The sequence below is a fragment of the Erithacus rubecula genome (genome assembly GCF_903797595.1).
Source record: "Erithacus rubecula genome assembly, chromosome: 1".
Classification (NCBI taxonomy): Eukaryota; Metazoa; Chordata; class Aves; order Passeriformes; family Muscicapidae; genus Erithacus; species Erithacus rubecula.
In genome coordinates, this window is record NC_136658.1 from 96268675 (window position 1) to 96286888 (window position 18214).

The window sequence follows — 18214 nt, forward strand, 5'->3', positions numbered from 1 at the left end:
GTAAGGCGGCAGCGGGGAGCGGGCACACCCCCAATGGAGAGACACCCCCAGAGGGGAGGGACACCGCGCACACCGCGCACCGCGGGCACCGCGCCGCCCGCCCCGCCCGCCGGAAGGGACGCACGCGGAAGCGGCGCTCCGCGGCCGGCCCGCTTTCCGCAGCGGCCCCTCAGCCATGTTGCGCGGCCTGGGCAGCTGGCTGGGGCTGGAGCGGGAGCGGGCGGGCGAGGAGCAGCTGCTGCCCGCCGCCAAGAGGAGCGGCCCCGCGGAGCAGGAGCGGCAGGAGGAAGAGGAGGAGGCGGGGCCGGCCGGGCAGGAGCAGGAGCTGGGCGAGCTGCAGGGGGACTCGGAGGCGCTGCTTAGCCAGGCCAAAGGATTCGGCAGTGAGTGTCCCGGGGCTGCCGCCTTTCCACTGTGAGCTAAGGAAACCTGAAATGTGCCTTCCAAACCAAAGAGGTTATCGCGTTTTTGAGATATGGCCTCTTTCCCTCTTTTTAAAGCAGCAGCGTTTCTTAAATATCTGTTCTGTTGACACTATGGGAGGAGGTCTGCGTGTGGAGACAACAGATCTGTCTGCGTAAATAATGTACCTCATAGATTGCTGTGGGTGTGTTTTTTTCATAGGGAAGTAATGGGGTTTGATGATTTTGTTGAACATGTCTGCGGTGTTAGAATCACAGAATGGTTTGGGTTGGAAAGGACCTTGAAGACAATCTCATTCCAACCCCTGCCCTCGGCTGGGGCACCCTTTGCTGGACCAGCCTTTAAAGCCTCATCCAGCCTGGCCTGGAACGCTGCCAGGGATGGGGCAAAGCTGTAATTTGCTATGAGTAAAATTCCTGCTTTGCTGTAATGAATTCTTGGATAAAAACAGTCCAAAGTACAGACCTACAGTCATCACTAATTTTGTTTTGTTTTGTTTTTTATTTGATGCTCTGAAATTCTGGATCAGTATCATCTGAGAGGTTAATCTGAGCATTGTCTTGGGTGACCTGGACTGCAGCAGTTTAGTCTGTCTTGTTTGGTCAAATACCTGTCTAGTTGTGGTAAATTGATTCTAATCTGCTGTTTGCTCTGATTGTTCTAATCTGCAAATTGCTCTGACTGTTCACGAAGGGAAAAGGACTTTGAGTTTCAGGGGAAGAATAAGTATTGACTGTTATCTATATAAAGATCCATCCCATAACCTGCTCTGTAAGTGAAAATTTGGTTTAGTGGTCAAAGAGTCCATTGTCTATGACACCAGCGTTGTGGTGGAAAGGATTTCTTGCTGTTTTAACACATAATCCTAGAAACCTCTTCATGGCAAACAACCTGGGTAGCAGTGTAAAAAGAATCCCCAGGCAGATGGAGAATTTTACTGGTAGAAACAAAGCCTTATAGCCATTATGTTTTGCTCATTATGATGCCATTACAGAAATTATGATCGTTTTGCCAATATGAACTAATAATAGAAGTATTGCTAGATACATGTTCTTAATGCAGGCATACACTTGTAAGATGGAAGATGAGTTTCTTTGTCATTTGAAAGTGTTATTTTCCACCCCAATCCTATTTTTCTAAGGCTTAGTACCACTCCTTCTGCAGTTTTATAAGTACCCTAGTTCAAAAGAATATTTGCCCTTATTTGAAATAAAAAGCATTTTGCTCTTCAGCGTGGTTCCAGGACTGGCCAAAACCACTTTGTGTAGTAATGCCAGAATGTCACCAGGCAGCAAATATCTCTGCACATTTTGCACCTAAAACAATTGCATATGAGAGAGTTTCCAGGGATACATGAAACATAAAACAATGTAAGATAGATAAGGGCAAACATCAAGAACAAGCTTGTATGCTGAGACTTTTGAAGGAGGTGTTACCTGCCTGAAATTTTTCAAGCATTTGCTGCCTCAGTTTGTTAGACTTCACTGTGCATGTTGATTTTCTTAAAAAATAATATAATTCTGTTTTAGTACTGTGGCTAAGTTACTTTATGGCTTAATATTTCCAAAATACTTGAAATCAGGATAAATACATTGCTTCAGAAAAGTCATGGGAAAGGAGTATTTCAAGGACCATTAGCAATGTTTGATTTAGTAAACAAGGTTCATGTATAAATATTTGATTTACAAAAAGTTGTGATCATCATCACTGTTAAAGAATATAAACTACAAAAGGATAAATAGAATATTTTTTGTAGGCCATTAGCTGGGTTAAGTTATTTTGAAAGAAACCTTTAGGTAGGTATTCAAATGTTTAAAGATAAGAAAAAATAAATGTAGGAAGAGAACTGGATGTAAGGAAATCTTCTCTCAGGTCTTTTTTTTTTTTTTTTTGTCTGTGCAAGGTTACCTCTTCAATTTTGCCTCTGCTGCTACAAAAAAGATCTCTGAGTCTGTTGCTGAAACAGCACAGACAATAAAGAAGTCTGTAGAAGAAGGAAAAATTGACAGTATCATCGATAAGGTAATCTACTTCTAGACACTTGATCTGAAAGATCTGTTTTCTTACCATTGTTGCATCATGTGGCAAATCTGGTGTTTGATAACATTTCTTTAAGCTGTCTTTAGATACTTTTTGTGTTTTTCAAGAGATACTATGCACCTCTTGTCTTGATGAATTGTGTGACTGAAATGTTTATTCATGGTAGGGTTGCCAAAAAATGGTCAACCTGCTTTTCTCAGTGCTCCACCTGTGTTTGTTCAGTTCCCTTAGAATGTTGATATACTGGAGAAAGACCATAAGAAAATATGAAGAATGCTGATGTAGGTGGAAGAATTTGAGACAGGCAGTTGGGGAATGTCTGTCCCAAGATGTGTGGCTTCTTTTTGCCCCACAGCTTATTTGGTTGGAAAAAGGAATGAGGTAGCTTTCATCTTAAAGGCACCTCTGTGCAAAAGTCAGAATTAGCTTGGTGTTGTACATATTGTATCCTAGGACCTTAGGGATAGACAGGTACAGTTTCATAAGAACCAGTGAGATAATGAAACACCTTGTTACTGTCCTGTTCTTTTCCCCACCCTGACCCTGCCACGTAGTTCTTGCCCTCTCTGTTCCTGTCTGTCAGCTCCAGTTGCTTAACTTGTGCCAGCAAGTGTTCTTCCAGTGCTTTTAGCCACAAACTTGGCAGAAGAAAAAAAAAAGAAAAAGGCAGCAATAAGTGCCCTGAAGTGTTCTGTGTTTGCTGTAGAGTATCTGGGAAGGGAAGGGAAAGGGAGCTTGTCAAAACCATCCCAGCTGTAGCACTGTGCATCCAGGAGTGTCTGACACAGGCAAACCCCTTTTCCTGCTCCTGTCTCTCAGCCCTTCTGGGGAGCTACAGCATTTCCTGTTTATTTTTTTAATACAATAGAATTCTACTTCTTGATATAATTAGTGTTCATGTTGTCTTCCAAACAACAAATCATCAAATGACATCAAATTAATTTCTGTTATGATCACATTTTAGATTTTGTCGTCAGATTTCATTGATAGTTGTCCATGTAATAATAGCAGAGATCTGTTTCCTTCTACAGTACTATCAGAGTCTAATGTTATTTTTATCTGCATCAAAGAGGAAAAATCAAGTAACAAGGTTATTTGTTAATTTAATGCCCTAATAGTAATACTCCTAAGAAACTGTAGCTAAGTACCTACAGCATATTTTATGTCTTAAATACAGTTTTTTTTCTGTAAATGTCTTGGATTAATATGAATTCCCTGTTTGGATCAATAAGTATTATATACAGGAGAAACAAGATTATACCTGTATCATACTTTTCTTCTTAAAGCATGTAAATTATTTTATTCTATTAAATAGAAAAAAAAATACTACTTTATACCAGAAGGAACCACAATAATCTATTGTATAACTGACACTCTCACTGATAATAATCTTAAACTGAAATACTAGGTCACTGAAGGAAAATAATAGTATAGGAATTTATCAGGATTTAGCTTGAAGACTTCTGTGTATTTTGGGGACTTGTAAATCCATAGACCTGACTGCATAAAACTTGTATTTTGGGAGTGGTTTAAGTATTCTTTTCTAGCTTCATCTTTTTTGCCTCTACTTTCAACCACAGTATATTTTCATTCTTACTTCTAGATTATGGCATTCTGAATCCTGAGACCATTCTCCTTTTTAAAAATTTTAAATTTGATATAGAATATTTCTAGGTATGATTTTTTAAATGAAAATTTGTCAACAGCATAAGTGTATGATTGACATGGAAGCTTTTTAACTTACAGGAAGGGCCACCACAGATATACGAATATGCAAATGTATTTGAAAGCACTTTCTGACTGAACATAAAATAAGAAGAGTGATTTTTTTTTTTTTTAATTGTGGTTTCCTAATTTTTATTTTAGACAATTATTGGAGATTTTCAGAAGGAACAGAAGAAATTTGTCCAAGAGCAGCAAACCAAAAAATCAGGTAATGGATGTTTTTTTTGATGATGCCTAACATCACATAAGTGAAACCTTGCTGAAAGCTGGATAATTGACCTGTGTCTAAAACTACTCTATCAAAACACTGTTTAATGAAACACATTGTGGCAGAACTTAATGCATATGGTGGCAGATTATATTTTTAAGTGAGGTTAGTGTTACATTATCTAGATTTGCTTTTTAACCAAACTCTGTTTTATGAAATAAACTCAAAGATCACCATGCTAGCAAAATTGTTTTCTCACATTGTGTTTCATCATTGACTTTTGTCTTTTTTATCATATTACCTGGATGCAATAATTTCTGACAGTTTGAGTATATTGTGACTTTGTTAATCTTGAAAAAAAAGCTGATTTTAAATGGATTGTGATAACATTTTTTACTGTGTTTGTAGTTAGTATGTTAGTCTGGTTTCTCCTTGCAATTCTTATGGAATTGTGTTGTCTGTATTTCTGTCTTTTTGTTTCTTAGTAAATTTGGGATTCTCTTAATATATTTCTAAAAGCTTCTTGAAAATAGGTAGCTTGATTGGCCAAATGAGAAGTGACAGGTGTCCTGACTGAAAGAAGCATCAGTATCTGATGTGGATGCATGTGGGTGAAATGTCTTGCTGGTATCAGCTGCACAGGCAAATAAGTGTTGTTAGTTTAAGGGTACAAGAATTATTTATCTGCTACAGAGGTGTCATATTGTCTCTGAAGCCTGAATTTGCATTAACAGTGAAGAGATTGATAAATATCTATACATCTGCAATAGTTTATTTTTCTCTCTGTACAGCCCAAAGAACTATTTTATAAGTATCTGCATAACAATATAAACCAGCTGAACTGGAGTAGGCTGACTCAGTGTATAAAGAGTTGTAATTCATAACAAATTTATAACATTTTTTCTCAATTGTTAAATAATTGGTGTCTTCTGGGTGTAAGTTACTTTGCAAACTTAATTTAGACAAAGTTTATACATTTAAAGTGGATCTGGAAATTCTATTTGCAGGCACCTTAACCAGTTATACAGCACTTCTTCAGTAGCTAAATTAAGAGGCACCAAATTCTGACTGGTGAATGCTTCAAAGAAATCCCCACAGTTTTATTTTTACAATAACAGAGATAGCAACTATTTAGTTATTATTTTTTTACCTCTGATAAGCAATTATCCATTCCTAGGGTTTCTCTCTTATGCCATGGACTTACTTTAGGGAAAAGACACAATGACTTGGCATACTGGTGTAACTCTGCTTACTTTTGTGACACTCTGTGTTACTTGATGTAAAGTCTGTTATTTGGAGTGGGTTTTTTCCAAGTATTATACATGCAATTATCTTCCTCCTTTCAATACTAGAAGCAGCAGTGCCTCCTTGGGTAGACAGTAATGAAGAAGAGACAATTCAGCAACAAATACTGGCCTTATCAGCAGTAAGTATTTCACTTCCTGTAAGATTTGAAATATTCTCTTGGCAGAATTAAAGCTGCTGGATTTTTTTAAGTAAGTTTATTAAATTATGTGTTTTCAAGATAATTTATCTGTCACCACACCACTCATGTGCAAGAGTAAATAGTTATATCAGTTTCCACTTCAACCAAAGCAAATCCTCAATATAGTTTTTATTTTTAGAAAGGCTTTACAGTTGCTTTGCTGCTCTTGTGTGTGAAATATGGTGTCCTTTTTCTGATATCATTTAATGGCCAGAAATATGTTCTTCAAAGGATAAACGGAATTTTCTGCGAGATCCTCCGGCAGGTGTGCAGTTTCATTTTGACTTTGATCAAATGTACCCTGTTGCACTGGTCATGTTACAAGAAGATGAGCTTCTCAATAGGATGAGATTTGACCTTGTTCCCAAACAGTAAGTAATTTTTGTTGGTAACTGTACCATCATGCTTTTAATGGGTCTGGAAATACTCATAAATTGCTCTTTGTTCCTTTCAGTTCCTTCAGTTCTTTATATTCTTCCAATGTGTACATATATTTTTATGCTAGTGTCTAACACATGCAGTATTGCATGTGCATTGAAGTTCAGCAGTTTGAGGTAAGAAAAAAAAGTATATCTGTGAGACAGAACTAATAAACCTGCTGACTTAAGTATGGGAGAGGACCTCAGTATTTCCATGTCCAGTGTGCTAAATTAAATGACTGGGTTTTTTCACCAAAGAAAGGTAAAGGCAACAATAAAAATGTTCAGATCTGTTGGTGGAACTGACATCCCAAAAAGGTGATTATAGATAGTCAGAAACCGCCCCCGGAGAAATGGTAATAGAATGTGTAATAAAAAAGCAGCAATGCAGGGAAGAAAAACTTGATTTGGATAGGAAATGGGACAAGCTCTATGTTGCAGAGCTTTATTCTGCAGCTATTATTCCTTTTCCAGTCCTAAACTCTCTTCCTAGCACTTGTTTCACAACTCAACTTTCTATTTAAGTGGGAATTCCCAACATTAGTCTCGTCTAAGGATGGAAGCAGAAAGTCTTTCCTTGTGTCATTTTCTGTCTTAAATCTCCTCCTTTTGTAATCCTTCCCAGCTTGTCATTCTGTTTACCTTCTCTGTTCTCAGTTCTGAAGATCTGCCCATATTCTCTGGTGCTCTGTCTTCAGCCTCTGGTCATGCTATCCTTGCCTTTTCTACCACATTGCTTAATGGCTTTTTTGCCTGTTCTTAGTCTCAGTGGTCATTTTTTGTCTGAATAGGTGTGGAGGTAACTTCATTCTTTCTTAACCTACACAAATTCCTCCCCACAGATATTGCCATTTCTGCCTTTTGTTGCCTGTGGGTTAAAGTGCAGATAGTGAAATAGTACTGCTGCAATCTAGGAATGGCTTCTGCAGCCACAGATGTTCCAGTTCCACCTGATGTCTGGGGAAGATGTGAACAATTACAGTTTAACAATAATAGAGTGTTTGGCTTAGAGGGGAAGAGAATGGGGTTGTTTGGTTTGTTGGATTTGTTGACATAGTTTGTCAGGAGAGATGGTACAGCATCATATTTTTCCATACCATGTATTACTGCATGCTGTTAAGCTTTTTCTGGAGTTACAACATTACTATTGTAGGTTCAAGTCAATTGCAAATGTCTTGTGAGAGATCAGGAACTTCTAAAATGTGTTTTAGAATGTGTTAATGTCACAAATTTCTTTAAGTTTTTACTTAAATATCACCTTTGTCTACTCCTCCTCTCTGCATATTCAATTTTATTTCACTGGTAGATGGTAAAAGGAACCGTATTCCAAATGCAATAATCAAAATCTGTTTGTTCTCTCTAGTGTAAAGGAGGAGGTGTTCTGGAGAAATTATTTCTACAGGGTGTCCCTAATTAAACAGTCTGCACAACTCACTGCACTTGCAGCTCAACAGCAAGCAGCAGGAAAGGAAGAGAGCAAAGGCAGAGAAGAGGATGGTGAACTGAAAGGTATGGGAAACATTTGTTTTAGCACAGCTCATTAACTTAGTATCATGCTGCTGTCTAAAATTGGAAGAAAATTTTTTCAAACAATAATAAAATAGATAGCATAAAGACCAGTATTCTAATGAAAGCTTTCAGTTGCACATATAATACTTATATGCATATACAGCATCAAATTTTCACAATTTTTAGAAGTTTATTTAGTTAGCATGTCTAGCAAGTACACCCAATAGGAGAACAGTTGCCTTCCCTTGGATCTGCCCCATTGTAGTCCCTCCAAGGATTCTTAGCCCTATATCTTGTTATATCTACAAAGTATCTTACTATTTAAGCCCAGGTGCTAGTGCAAAACAGGATGTCCTTGTCAGAAACACTTTTTCTTGAAAATAAGACCTAACAGGATTTCAAGAATGTGGCATAATATGTGAGAAAGGGCAACTGCTGTTCTAAAGAGTGAGCAAGTGCTAGACACTATATAGCTATATATTAAAAATATGCAAAGCTACCAATATATTTAAAAAGCTAAAATTTTTAGGCATCAACAAATGCTCATTGTATATATCAGGTGCCATCACATTTTTATCCTAGATTACCTATTAAATCAGGGCTTCTCTCACCATACTTGTGGGTAGGGGAAGACTAGGCTCCTGGTGCTTTAAGCTTTCTCCAGTTTCAGCCAACTTTGTCAGAAGAGTGGTAATCTCAACAGAAGAAATGTTGTACTTGGTTTATGACAGTTCATGACCATTAGTGGTCTTAGGTGTGATTTTTGTTTTTTTTTTTACTTGTCAGAAAGAAGTAGGAGATACCTTTGGTTCACTTGATCATACAACAGGTACTAGCCAACCCAGCCAGCTGGCATGTGGTTTGCTTTTGGATTTTGCTCATCCCTCATGCCAAACAGAAGTTAGTGAGTGATACAGGGATAGAACTACTGTGGTGGTGGAGTGCAGAGTGTGGAAATGCCTGTAATATATTGTGTAAACAGAAAAAAATGGGAACTAGGAGGCTAACTGAGATTCAGCCTCGAGATGAAAAAGCTGCTTCAACAAACATCTCTTCAGGTACATTGATCAGTTTCTACAGGTGATTTTTACTGACCCTCTTATGACCAACTGGACCTCTTTGCATGTTAACAGATTCTGCAAGCTGGAATATCTGTGGCTTAAAGAGTATAAAGCAGTTACTGGCAGAAGCATGAAAGAAAATTAGTAGCTCATTAAATCTTAGCTTAACTTGGGTACATTCACCATCCCTGGTAACACACCTGAAGGATCTTGGCAGGCTCATTGGGCAGAAGGAGAAAGCCTTTGCTGCACCTTGGAATGATTCTCACATCTCCAATATCAAACAATTGTTATCCATAAAATCCACTAGTACTTATGTCCTGTTGACACTGCTGGCCTGACAATCAGCTGATCACTGCCAAGTTAGCTTCTTTTTCCTCCTTTTTGAATGTAATCTTTCTATATAGGTATTTTTCCTCTTGAGTCACTGTTCTTATTCTTTTTACAGCCTTTTTCACAGGTCTTATGCACAGCTTAGTAATCTGCACAATCTGAGCTAAGGTTACCCAGTTGAGCCTTTGCTCCTTGGATGGGCAGCTGAAGTTTGGGGTGAAGGGGAAGCTACAGATGGAATTACAAAGCTGGGCTTCCATGTTGTATATGTGCCTTTGTTACCAGTTTGTCTCATGCTTCTCATAGGTTTTGTTTGGAGTGTGTCTGTCAGCCTAGTCAAGGTCCCCACCTTGGGTGGAAAAAGTAGTATTCCCTGAGTAGATTCTGTAGTAGCCTGTCCTGTCAGCATTGCCATCCAAGCAATGCTGATAGGACAGGCTACTCTGGAATATACTGTAAAGCAAGAGGCACCAATTCCCACTGCTTTTATTCAGGACAGTTGTTTACTGTCCCAAAACTATGGCTCTTTTAACTGAAGTTCTTCAATTTTACAAGAGAGATGGCATCTGATCCTGTTGAACAACAAAAAATGTTATGTTTGAGCCATTCAAACCCTTGGAAAGTACCATTCAGTCAAAGTGAAAGTTGCTGGATTCTAGTAAAATTCCCATTTTGACTAAAACAAAATGTATCTTCATTTAAAAAAAAACCAACAAAATATTCCACTTTGTTTTGGCCTGTTGCAGCTTTTCTACATTTCAAACCACATGTGTGGGATATGTAGATAGCTTTACTAATGATTGCATGTTCTGTAATGACAAAGATACATGTACCAGAGTGTAGTAAATGCATGTTTTGTTTGACTCAGAAATTGCATATAATTGGGAAGCTCTGAATCATATGTGTTATTTTTGGTTTAAGTAACCTTTTTGAAAGTTGGATTCTCTAATTGGAGGCTAAAACTGGAAGTAATTGCCAGTTGGTAGTTCCTTGTAATGTTCAGGCTTCCTTCTTAAAGCTGAGTGTCTATAAAATAGAATTGTCAGCTTTCCATTTCTGTCTCCTCCTTAGCTGCTCTTTTCAGAACGTTAAATGAGTGTGATAGATGTGAAAGGAAGAGACAAATGGAAGATATTCCTCATTCTAGTGTGAAGGCTATATAAGATCTATAATATAATGCCAACCTTCTCTAGGTATTATTAGCTCTGTAGTCAGGAACTAGGTCACCTTGGGATGAGAGCACACCTCAGTGGAGGAGATGGTGCCGTGCCAGTAGGTCCAGAATGATCCTGATGGCACATCAGTCACACCTGACTGGGGCATGGCCCAGTGCAGAGCAGCAGGTGAGGCCTGAGGCACCTCTCTTGAAAACCTAAGAGTTACTGCCATGTCCTGCAGCTTCCCCAAGCAGGGAATGCTGGAGCCTCTTTGGCTGTAGTGTTGGGTGCAGTGAGAGATCCTCTGGAGATAGGAAAGGGGAAGGAAGAGAGAAGATGAGACAGAGAAGTGGGCATTGAGTAGATGAGATGTAAAAGCAGTGACAGCTATCAATTAGGGAATGATTTTAATTAAAACTGACCTTATTTTAAAAATTAAACAAAAAAAAATCAGAAATTGCTGAGTTAGCAGAAAGGATCCACCTGGGCACCCTGTAGGAAGCAGAGCTGCAAGCTCAGAGCTGCTTTGCATGTTTAAGCAAAGAGAACTGCTAAGCAAGCACTCCACCACTACCACAGCCCCTGTATGTTAATTGTTCTTGCAACCACTTGGCTCTTCATTGTAACTCCTCTTCCCTGAGAGCTGTATGAGGAAGAAAGCTGGGATGTTCCTTTACCTGCCAGGGAAAAGATCTAACCTTGCTTGTCAACAATCATTGTCTTCCTAGCACCATGCTCTAAATACAGAATGCACAGCAGGTTTTCTTAGGAAATTGAGACCAGCTCTTGGGTTTGCTTCTCAGTGATTTCCACTGCCTGTGTGAAAGGTGAGGCTGCAGAACACTGTTCTCATGTGCCCTTAGGGGAGTGCATAGTACATGTGCAGTCTGGTCTGCCCAAGAGCTACTGGCACCCATGTCAGCACTAGTACCCAGCCAGAACTTCTGTGATAAACAGTGACTGGATTTCATTACCAAGTTTATGCATTTGTAACTTTAAAGATGGTGAAACATCATTTTGAGATTCAGAGGGGTCCTGTCTCTTAAGTCTGTAGCTATAATGAGGAAATGGCTTGCTACATTTGTCTTAATTAAGGAAATTGTTTCTCTTTCTTTTTGAAAATGGTTCACTTGTTGCTAAATTCAGCCTTTAACCACAAGGGTTCCTTAAAATACAGTATTTCCTTGTATATTTAATAACTGTGCTAATTAAATGAGAATTTTATATGTTTAAATGGAGTCTATCTTTTTTTTTTTTTTTCCCTTGATAGAAACAGTACGGCCAAAAACACCACCTGTTACAATAAAGCCTCAAATAAAATCACAAGAGGTAAAAATGCTGTCATATTTTATCTGGGATTTAGTATGTGAAGCTGTTCCTTAATAAGTAACTATACATGTTTTTGAGTAAGTTCTGCTATGAAACCATGATAATATAATACCTGATAGTCCTGACCTGCTGCTGTTTGCTGTGATATTAATTTTTAGCCTATAATCTTGAAACTCATTTTCACTTGCAGAAACAGTAGTTTATCTGAAGAATGTTTTCCTTAGTGTCCTGCACATTATGATGTAATTTTACTGTCAAGAATGAAATTTCCAAAATGGTTGAAGGTTAGCATTGCATTGAAACATTAGCAATACCTTCATAAAAATGTATTTGTGTGCCATGTTCTGTCCAACTCTTTAAGATGTGGTCAAGCTGAAGTATAGAAAATCTAAATGATGCATTGCAATAGCAGCACTGTTTTATTTCACTTTTGCTTGGCACTGCAAAAACCTTTACCTTAGACACATAATGACCTTTGTTCATTTCTGAATTGTAAAATTGGTGCCAGAGAACACTTTTGGCAGAAGCAGAGCTGTGCATTCACTTGCCAATAATATGCAGTGGGCAAAGATTTCCAAAGAATAGTCAGTCCTCTCTTAACCTTACTTTGGTGTAGAAAACTATTACTGAACTGTGCTCATATTTTTAATGTTTAGGTTCTGTTCTAAGCTACTCAGGATTTTATTATTGTTTCTGAAGATTACAAGCTAAGAATTAAAGTTGTTAAGAGCACAAAAAGACAGCCTGAAATGTAAAGCAAATAATTTTCAGTGCAGTTGACTATCTTCCATTTTACAAATATGCAACATTTTTGTTTGCACAAAAATGCTCTTAAGAGTAGCCAAAAAGAGAAATAGTTGTAGAAGTAATTCTTTTGGGTTTTGTCAGCTCTATTTAAAAGCAGATACATGAGTGGAAGTACGTATTGGTGACTTGTTTTACCCTGTCTGGATAAGTTTATACTAAAGTGTCTTATTGCAGGATGAGGAAGAGATTTCCACTAGTCCAGGTGTATCAGAATTTGTGAGTGATGCTTTTGATACCTGTAATCTGAATCAGGAAGATCTAAGAAAAGAAATGGAACAACTAGTGCTAGACAAAAAGAAAGAAGAGACTTCAGTAGCAGAAGGTAAAGCTTTTATTACCTCAGTTTCTTACACAGAGCAATTCTAAGACAAGTTGATTTAAAAGGAAGAAAAAATTTCTAATCCAATTTAGAAATGTGGATCTGTGGCTTTTTTTTTTTCCCAAAGTGTATGAAACAACCTTCTATGAGATATTGCAGAAATTAATGATAATTTTTGCCATGGTCAAACCACATCTTATACAGAATGTGAACTGAGTGGTTTAAATCCAAAGAACCTAAGAGTTTTAGGTCGCTCTTTTATGAAAGTGAATGTCAAGTATTTTTTTCTTTTTTTCTCCTCCTTTCTCTGTTACAGGTTCTTTTGCATATTAATTGTTTTCTTTAATTGACATCCTTGTAGATAAAGTACAGCATTTGAAAGTCAGGCTCTGTTTTCTTCTTTTGGCACCAGCTAAAAGGGCAACATATGCACCAGGCTATGAGTTTGAAGAGGCCTCTGCCTATAAAGGTTTACAGGCATTTGGACAGATAAAATTTAACAAATAGTTCTGAGAATGATAAGAAATTAAGTGGAGCTTATTAATTAAAATCATTCAGAAGAGCTAATATCAGTGTAAAGAGCATAAAAACAGTCTGTGATGATCTGGCCATACATAGTATACTATGACAACACTTGTATATGTAGATACTTTGGATTTTGCTGGATCATTGTTTTCTGATTTTTTTTTTTTCTATCCATTACATAGCCAAGCTTGAGTAATGAGTACTCAATTGTCATGAGTAGTATCAGTTTCTTGCATCTAGTTCTTTGATGAAAGTGTTTCAATAGGCCCTTAATGTGTTACTTGTTCAGAGAAATGTCAGCTGGCCAGTCTGACTTGGACTCTGGAATCGTGTACCTTTCTATCTAGGCTGAAGTACCAACCAACCTGTAGCACATCAAACACCCATCTCCTCCCCCACACTCTTGCCTATGATAGGTAGAGCTAATTAAAATAGAGATTAACAACACAGGAATGCCTTCTGACTCATTTTTTTGCCCTGAAGTATGAAATTTGATTACCTTTAACCCTGATTAAATGAGCTAGCCTAGCTATAAATGTCAGTGAGGAGAGTGCCTTCTTTGTTTCAAACTAGCCACAGTATTTGATCTTGATTTCTTTTTTCCAAAACAGTATATCCACACTTTTACAAACTTCATTTTTTTAATGGAGATTTAAAATTGCAAAGGGAGATTGAGTTGAAAGTAGAGTGAAAGACGGTAGAAAATGATCTTGTAAAAGGACACTCATGACTTAGCTGTGTATTTGCTCTATATTGTATTATATTGTATTATATTTATTATAGAATGCATATAGAAATATAGCCTTGTATATTAATTAATTCCTACTTGTGATCAATAGGAAGGTGAAATTTTTGAAGTTCCTGTTGTTTCTGAGGAGAATAGTTCATAAAGTTTAGGGGATATAAGAGATTCATCTAGTTTTATGTAAATAAGCAACATTCAATATTATCTGTTACTTACACATCTTTTGTCTCTTTTAGAAGAAACTGCTGATTGGGAAAAGGAATTGCAACAAGAGCTTCAAGAGTATGAGGTGGTAACAGAATCAGAAAAGCGTGATGAAAACTGGGATAAAGAAATAGAAGAAATGCTGCAAGAAGAAAATTAAAGGTTTTCACAAAGTCACTATAACCCAAAGCTCCTTCAGAGGACTGACATGGATTTCTGCTTTCATACTTTGCTTACAAAAATATCTTCAGAAGGCATGAAAGAATCTAAAGTCATTATAATTCCATATAGGAATACAACCAGTATTTCTGTTCTTTATATGAGCAGTTTCTGAACTTCTATATTCTTCAAAAGAAAAAAAAGAGGAGGCAGATACTGCAGGTTATAATTAAAGTGATAACATTAATACATGAAGCAGTGGTTCAGTTTCAGGCATTTTTAGGTGATCAAGAAGCTCTTCAAAGAGATTTCTAAATCTAAGAACTGCAATTTTTTTTGTCTACAGCCTTCTGTTTGGATTGTAAAAATGAATGTTGTAAGTAACTTAGTCCTTTACAACAATTCTTTCTTGACATTTGCACTCTGATCTCTGTATAATCTGTAAATGTGTACTATTTTTAAGGTACTTGTAGTTGGTAGATTTCACATGTATTTAACTTCCTTTAATGTATGTAGCCAAAGAATTTCTAGAAAATGCTATCAAATAACTTTCAATGATTTGGTAAAATATACTAATGCAGACTCCAAAAGAAGCTGATTAGTTATCATTCAGGCAGCAAACATTTAAGTATATAAATTAGGATAAAGTTGGCAACAGCTTGAATTAAATTTGGGGTTGTTAATCATATTGAGATTATTGAGATACTGCCTTTCCCCACAGAGAGAAATGGTTTAATGCATTCTTTCTGCAGAAGGCTGTTATGTTTCCATTTAATTTTACTGTCTGTGCTGAGAGCAAATTAAATGCTTTTTCTTATTTTAAGTGCTGAAACATTTATGTAAAAACTTAAACTGGTTTGGACATCTTTATTAAATACTGTAAATATGTATAAAATTGGCTCATTTATTTGGAGAGAGGGCAGTGAGGAGCAAATATGCTTCAGATACAGATTTTAAAAATACACTTTTTCACAGTGCTTAAGACCTAGAATTTAAATTTTAAAATAGGGGGGTTTTGTCTAAAAAGTTTTTGATTCTTCATGGGCATCAGGATGTTTCCTGTGGTTATAACCATTAAGCCAGTAGCTTTACATGTAGAAAAATGAAAATTTTATGTTCTGCTTGTCATCTATTTCATAAACTTCTATGACAAAGCATTCATGAAATGCCAAATACAAAGGAAAATGGGTAAAATTAAGTAGGTTGGAGCCATGAAGCACAATTGAATTATAGGCAGGTTACATACAGTAAGCTCTGTCCTAATGACATAATTATGCAGAAAACTTTTGTAATAAGAATGAAGAGATTATAGCTGTAATTACTCAGTCAATATTCATCCTGTGGGAAATGAAAAGAGCTAAATAGTTTCCACTGCTGTTAGTGTAAGAAAGGACTATTTAAAATTGTCTCCATTAGCAACTTGGTCAGAAAGTTCTCCTCTATTTCTCATTATGGAAAAGGAATTAAACCTGCATACATTTGGCTTCTCAAATTAGTCTATTGCCATACACTTTCTCAACTGCAAACCATTTTAAGCACAACTTGCATTTTTATAGGGTTTTTCACTTAGTTAACAGATGCAAGGTAAGGCACAGTAAATAAGAGGTACTTAAGCAGCTTTTTATATCTGGGGTTAATTAAAGACAACAAAAGTTAAATCTGTTACACTTATAAAAAGACTATTCACAGCTCAGTGGTTACTCTTGACAAATACAACTGCTGTGGATTTAAGATGGGGATATTGGGATCTGTCTACTGTACAGTTTGATGTGATGCCCTCTATAAAGGTGAGTAATTCCATTCTGATAGTGGCAAATATTCCCTGGATGACTGAGAGCTCCAAAATCACTGCTCCAAAAGTCCACCTTAAAAACAAGCCTGATCATTGCTAATGTTTTCAGGTGTATAATGGCCTTATTTGCATGGGGCTTGTATATCAAGCTGCATCTTAAGAACTTTTCACCTAAGCATAACCTAAATAGTGGTCATAGATCCCAAATTCCATTTATCATAAAAGATGGTTCCTTCATATTTTCATTTTTCCCTTTTTGTGAATTGCAGGTGTATCTATAAAATAAAAGAAGCCAACCCACTGCTTAAATTTGCATTTTAAAAAGATAATAATGTAGCAAGGCTGAATCTGACTTGAGCTCTGATATTTAAATCTCTTAACAAAAGTCATATTAATATATTTTCAAATATGGGTATCAGATTTTAAGCTGGAAAACTGAAGTAAATTCTCCATAATCCTGCAGTTTTCAGGCCTGGTCTATGCCTTTCATTTGGTAGGTGCTCCAAGTACCTACCAGTTCTTACTGAGCATGGGAACAGGGACAGTTTCTGCATTTCACTTGCCACATGAGAGGAGCACAGGTAGACCTTTTTACATTCATGGTGAATTTTGCATGCCTTTGTACCTAATGTGTCATAATAGTATATTACATAAGCAAGTGTGCTGTCTTTTCTTAACAACATCATTACAAGCACTGGGATGCTAAAATCCAGCATAACAGTGCTATGAAATCAGTGACAAAACAAAACCAAAATTAATGTAAATAACATCATCCTGTGGATACAGTGTGACAAAAAGTACAGTGGTTCAAAACATTGAGAACAACAAATCAGAAGATAGTTAACAAATTTTCTTAGAAGATCAACTTGCAGATTTTTTTAATTAACTTTTGGGAAATGGGGCAAAGATCACCCAGGAATCATGTAGGTTAACTTAGAATAGCTCTGAGATACCAGCATCTCTACTTATTCTGTGCACTGAACCTGAACAATCATCTTCAGCTATTAGTATATAAGTCCAGTTGGTATTAGTTAATACCTGTGTGGAATTTTTAAAATTTAATAATCTGTCTGGAGGAAGAGGAAAGATTGTAAAATTCAGGAATAAGAAAAGTGTAGTGAATAGTTCCCCTACATATTTATTTGATCACTTACAGATGACCTGTTATCAAAGTTAATCAAAGCTTTCAGTTTCTTGCATTGTTCTAGTAAACTGTAAGTTTTGTTAGTTTTTTGCCTCAGTATTTTTTTTCCTTGCTGTTTGGTGATTTTGGTGGTCAGTGGGTGATGTATGTAGTACTGAAGTGTAGGATGTGCATTTAAAGAATAACCCTGTGTGCAGGAGTCTGCTGCTGGACTGTGAGATGCATCCTTGAACTGCTGACCACTCACATATTATTGACTTTTACTATGCAATATCTATTGCATAGAAAGGAGCAAAGTGTGTCTGGTTACTTCTGTGTCCACTGCCAAGCAGTATCAGGCCCTCAGTCCCAGGGCTGTGTCAAGAATATACTTGTATCATTGATGCCTTTTTCTCTGGTCCTAAAAATATAAGCAAGACACAGGGTGATCAAAAGGGGTACCTTTGTATAAGGACCCTCAGGTGCACAGCTTGTTAGGTGGAAAATACTGAAGATACATACCCTGCAGTTTTTATAGGTTTTGCAAATTGGCATATCTGACAAGGGCCCTGTAATTAACAATGTGCCTGGTAAAGTAATCTCCCCAGTTCTAGTACCTTCTAAATTCTCCTTGTCTTCAGAGGGGAGCAGGCCCTCTTTACAAAAATATGTCTCAAAAAGCTGGTTTCAACCCCGATTTCTAAGGAGAACCAAGATATCAATGGGGTCCTGGAATTTGTTTTGTCTTCCTGTCTAGGAAAATGCTGAAGCTAAGCTACAGATATAAACTACAAAGCCACAAATATATGTGTAAAGAATACAGACAATGTATAAAAGAAAAAAAAAAAAA

The 18214-nt window shown here is 37.1% G+C and overlaps 1 protein-coding gene across 3 annotated transcripts; it reads left to right on the top strand.

Moving 5' to 3' along the window:
• The first annotated feature begins 134 nt into the window (after nt 1-134).
• Nucleotides 135-15344, top strand: SYAP1 (synapse associated protein 1). Of its 3 annotated transcripts, XM_079313301.1 has the most exons (9): nt 135-383; nt 2327-2445; nt 4330-4396; nt 5749-5822; nt 6114-6253; nt 7665-7810; nt 11632-11690; nt 12672-12819; nt 14323-15344. In XM_079313301.1, exons 1-9 carry the CDS (start codon nt 176-178, stop codon nt 14448-14450), a joined length of 1089 nt encoding a protein of 362 aa, XP_079169427.1. In that variant the 5' UTR covers nt 135-175; the 3' UTR covers nt 14451-15344. The 3 variants fall into 3 exon arrangements, with proteins under 3 accessions (XP_079169427.1, XP_079169429.1, XP_079169428.1); XM_079313303.1 differs by lacking the exon at nt 12672-12819 and having other exon boundaries at nt 139-383; XM_079313302.1 differs by lacking the exons at nt 11632-11690; nt 12672-12819 and having other exon boundaries at nt 139-383.
• The last annotated feature ends 2870 nt before the right edge of the window (nt 15345-18214 follow it).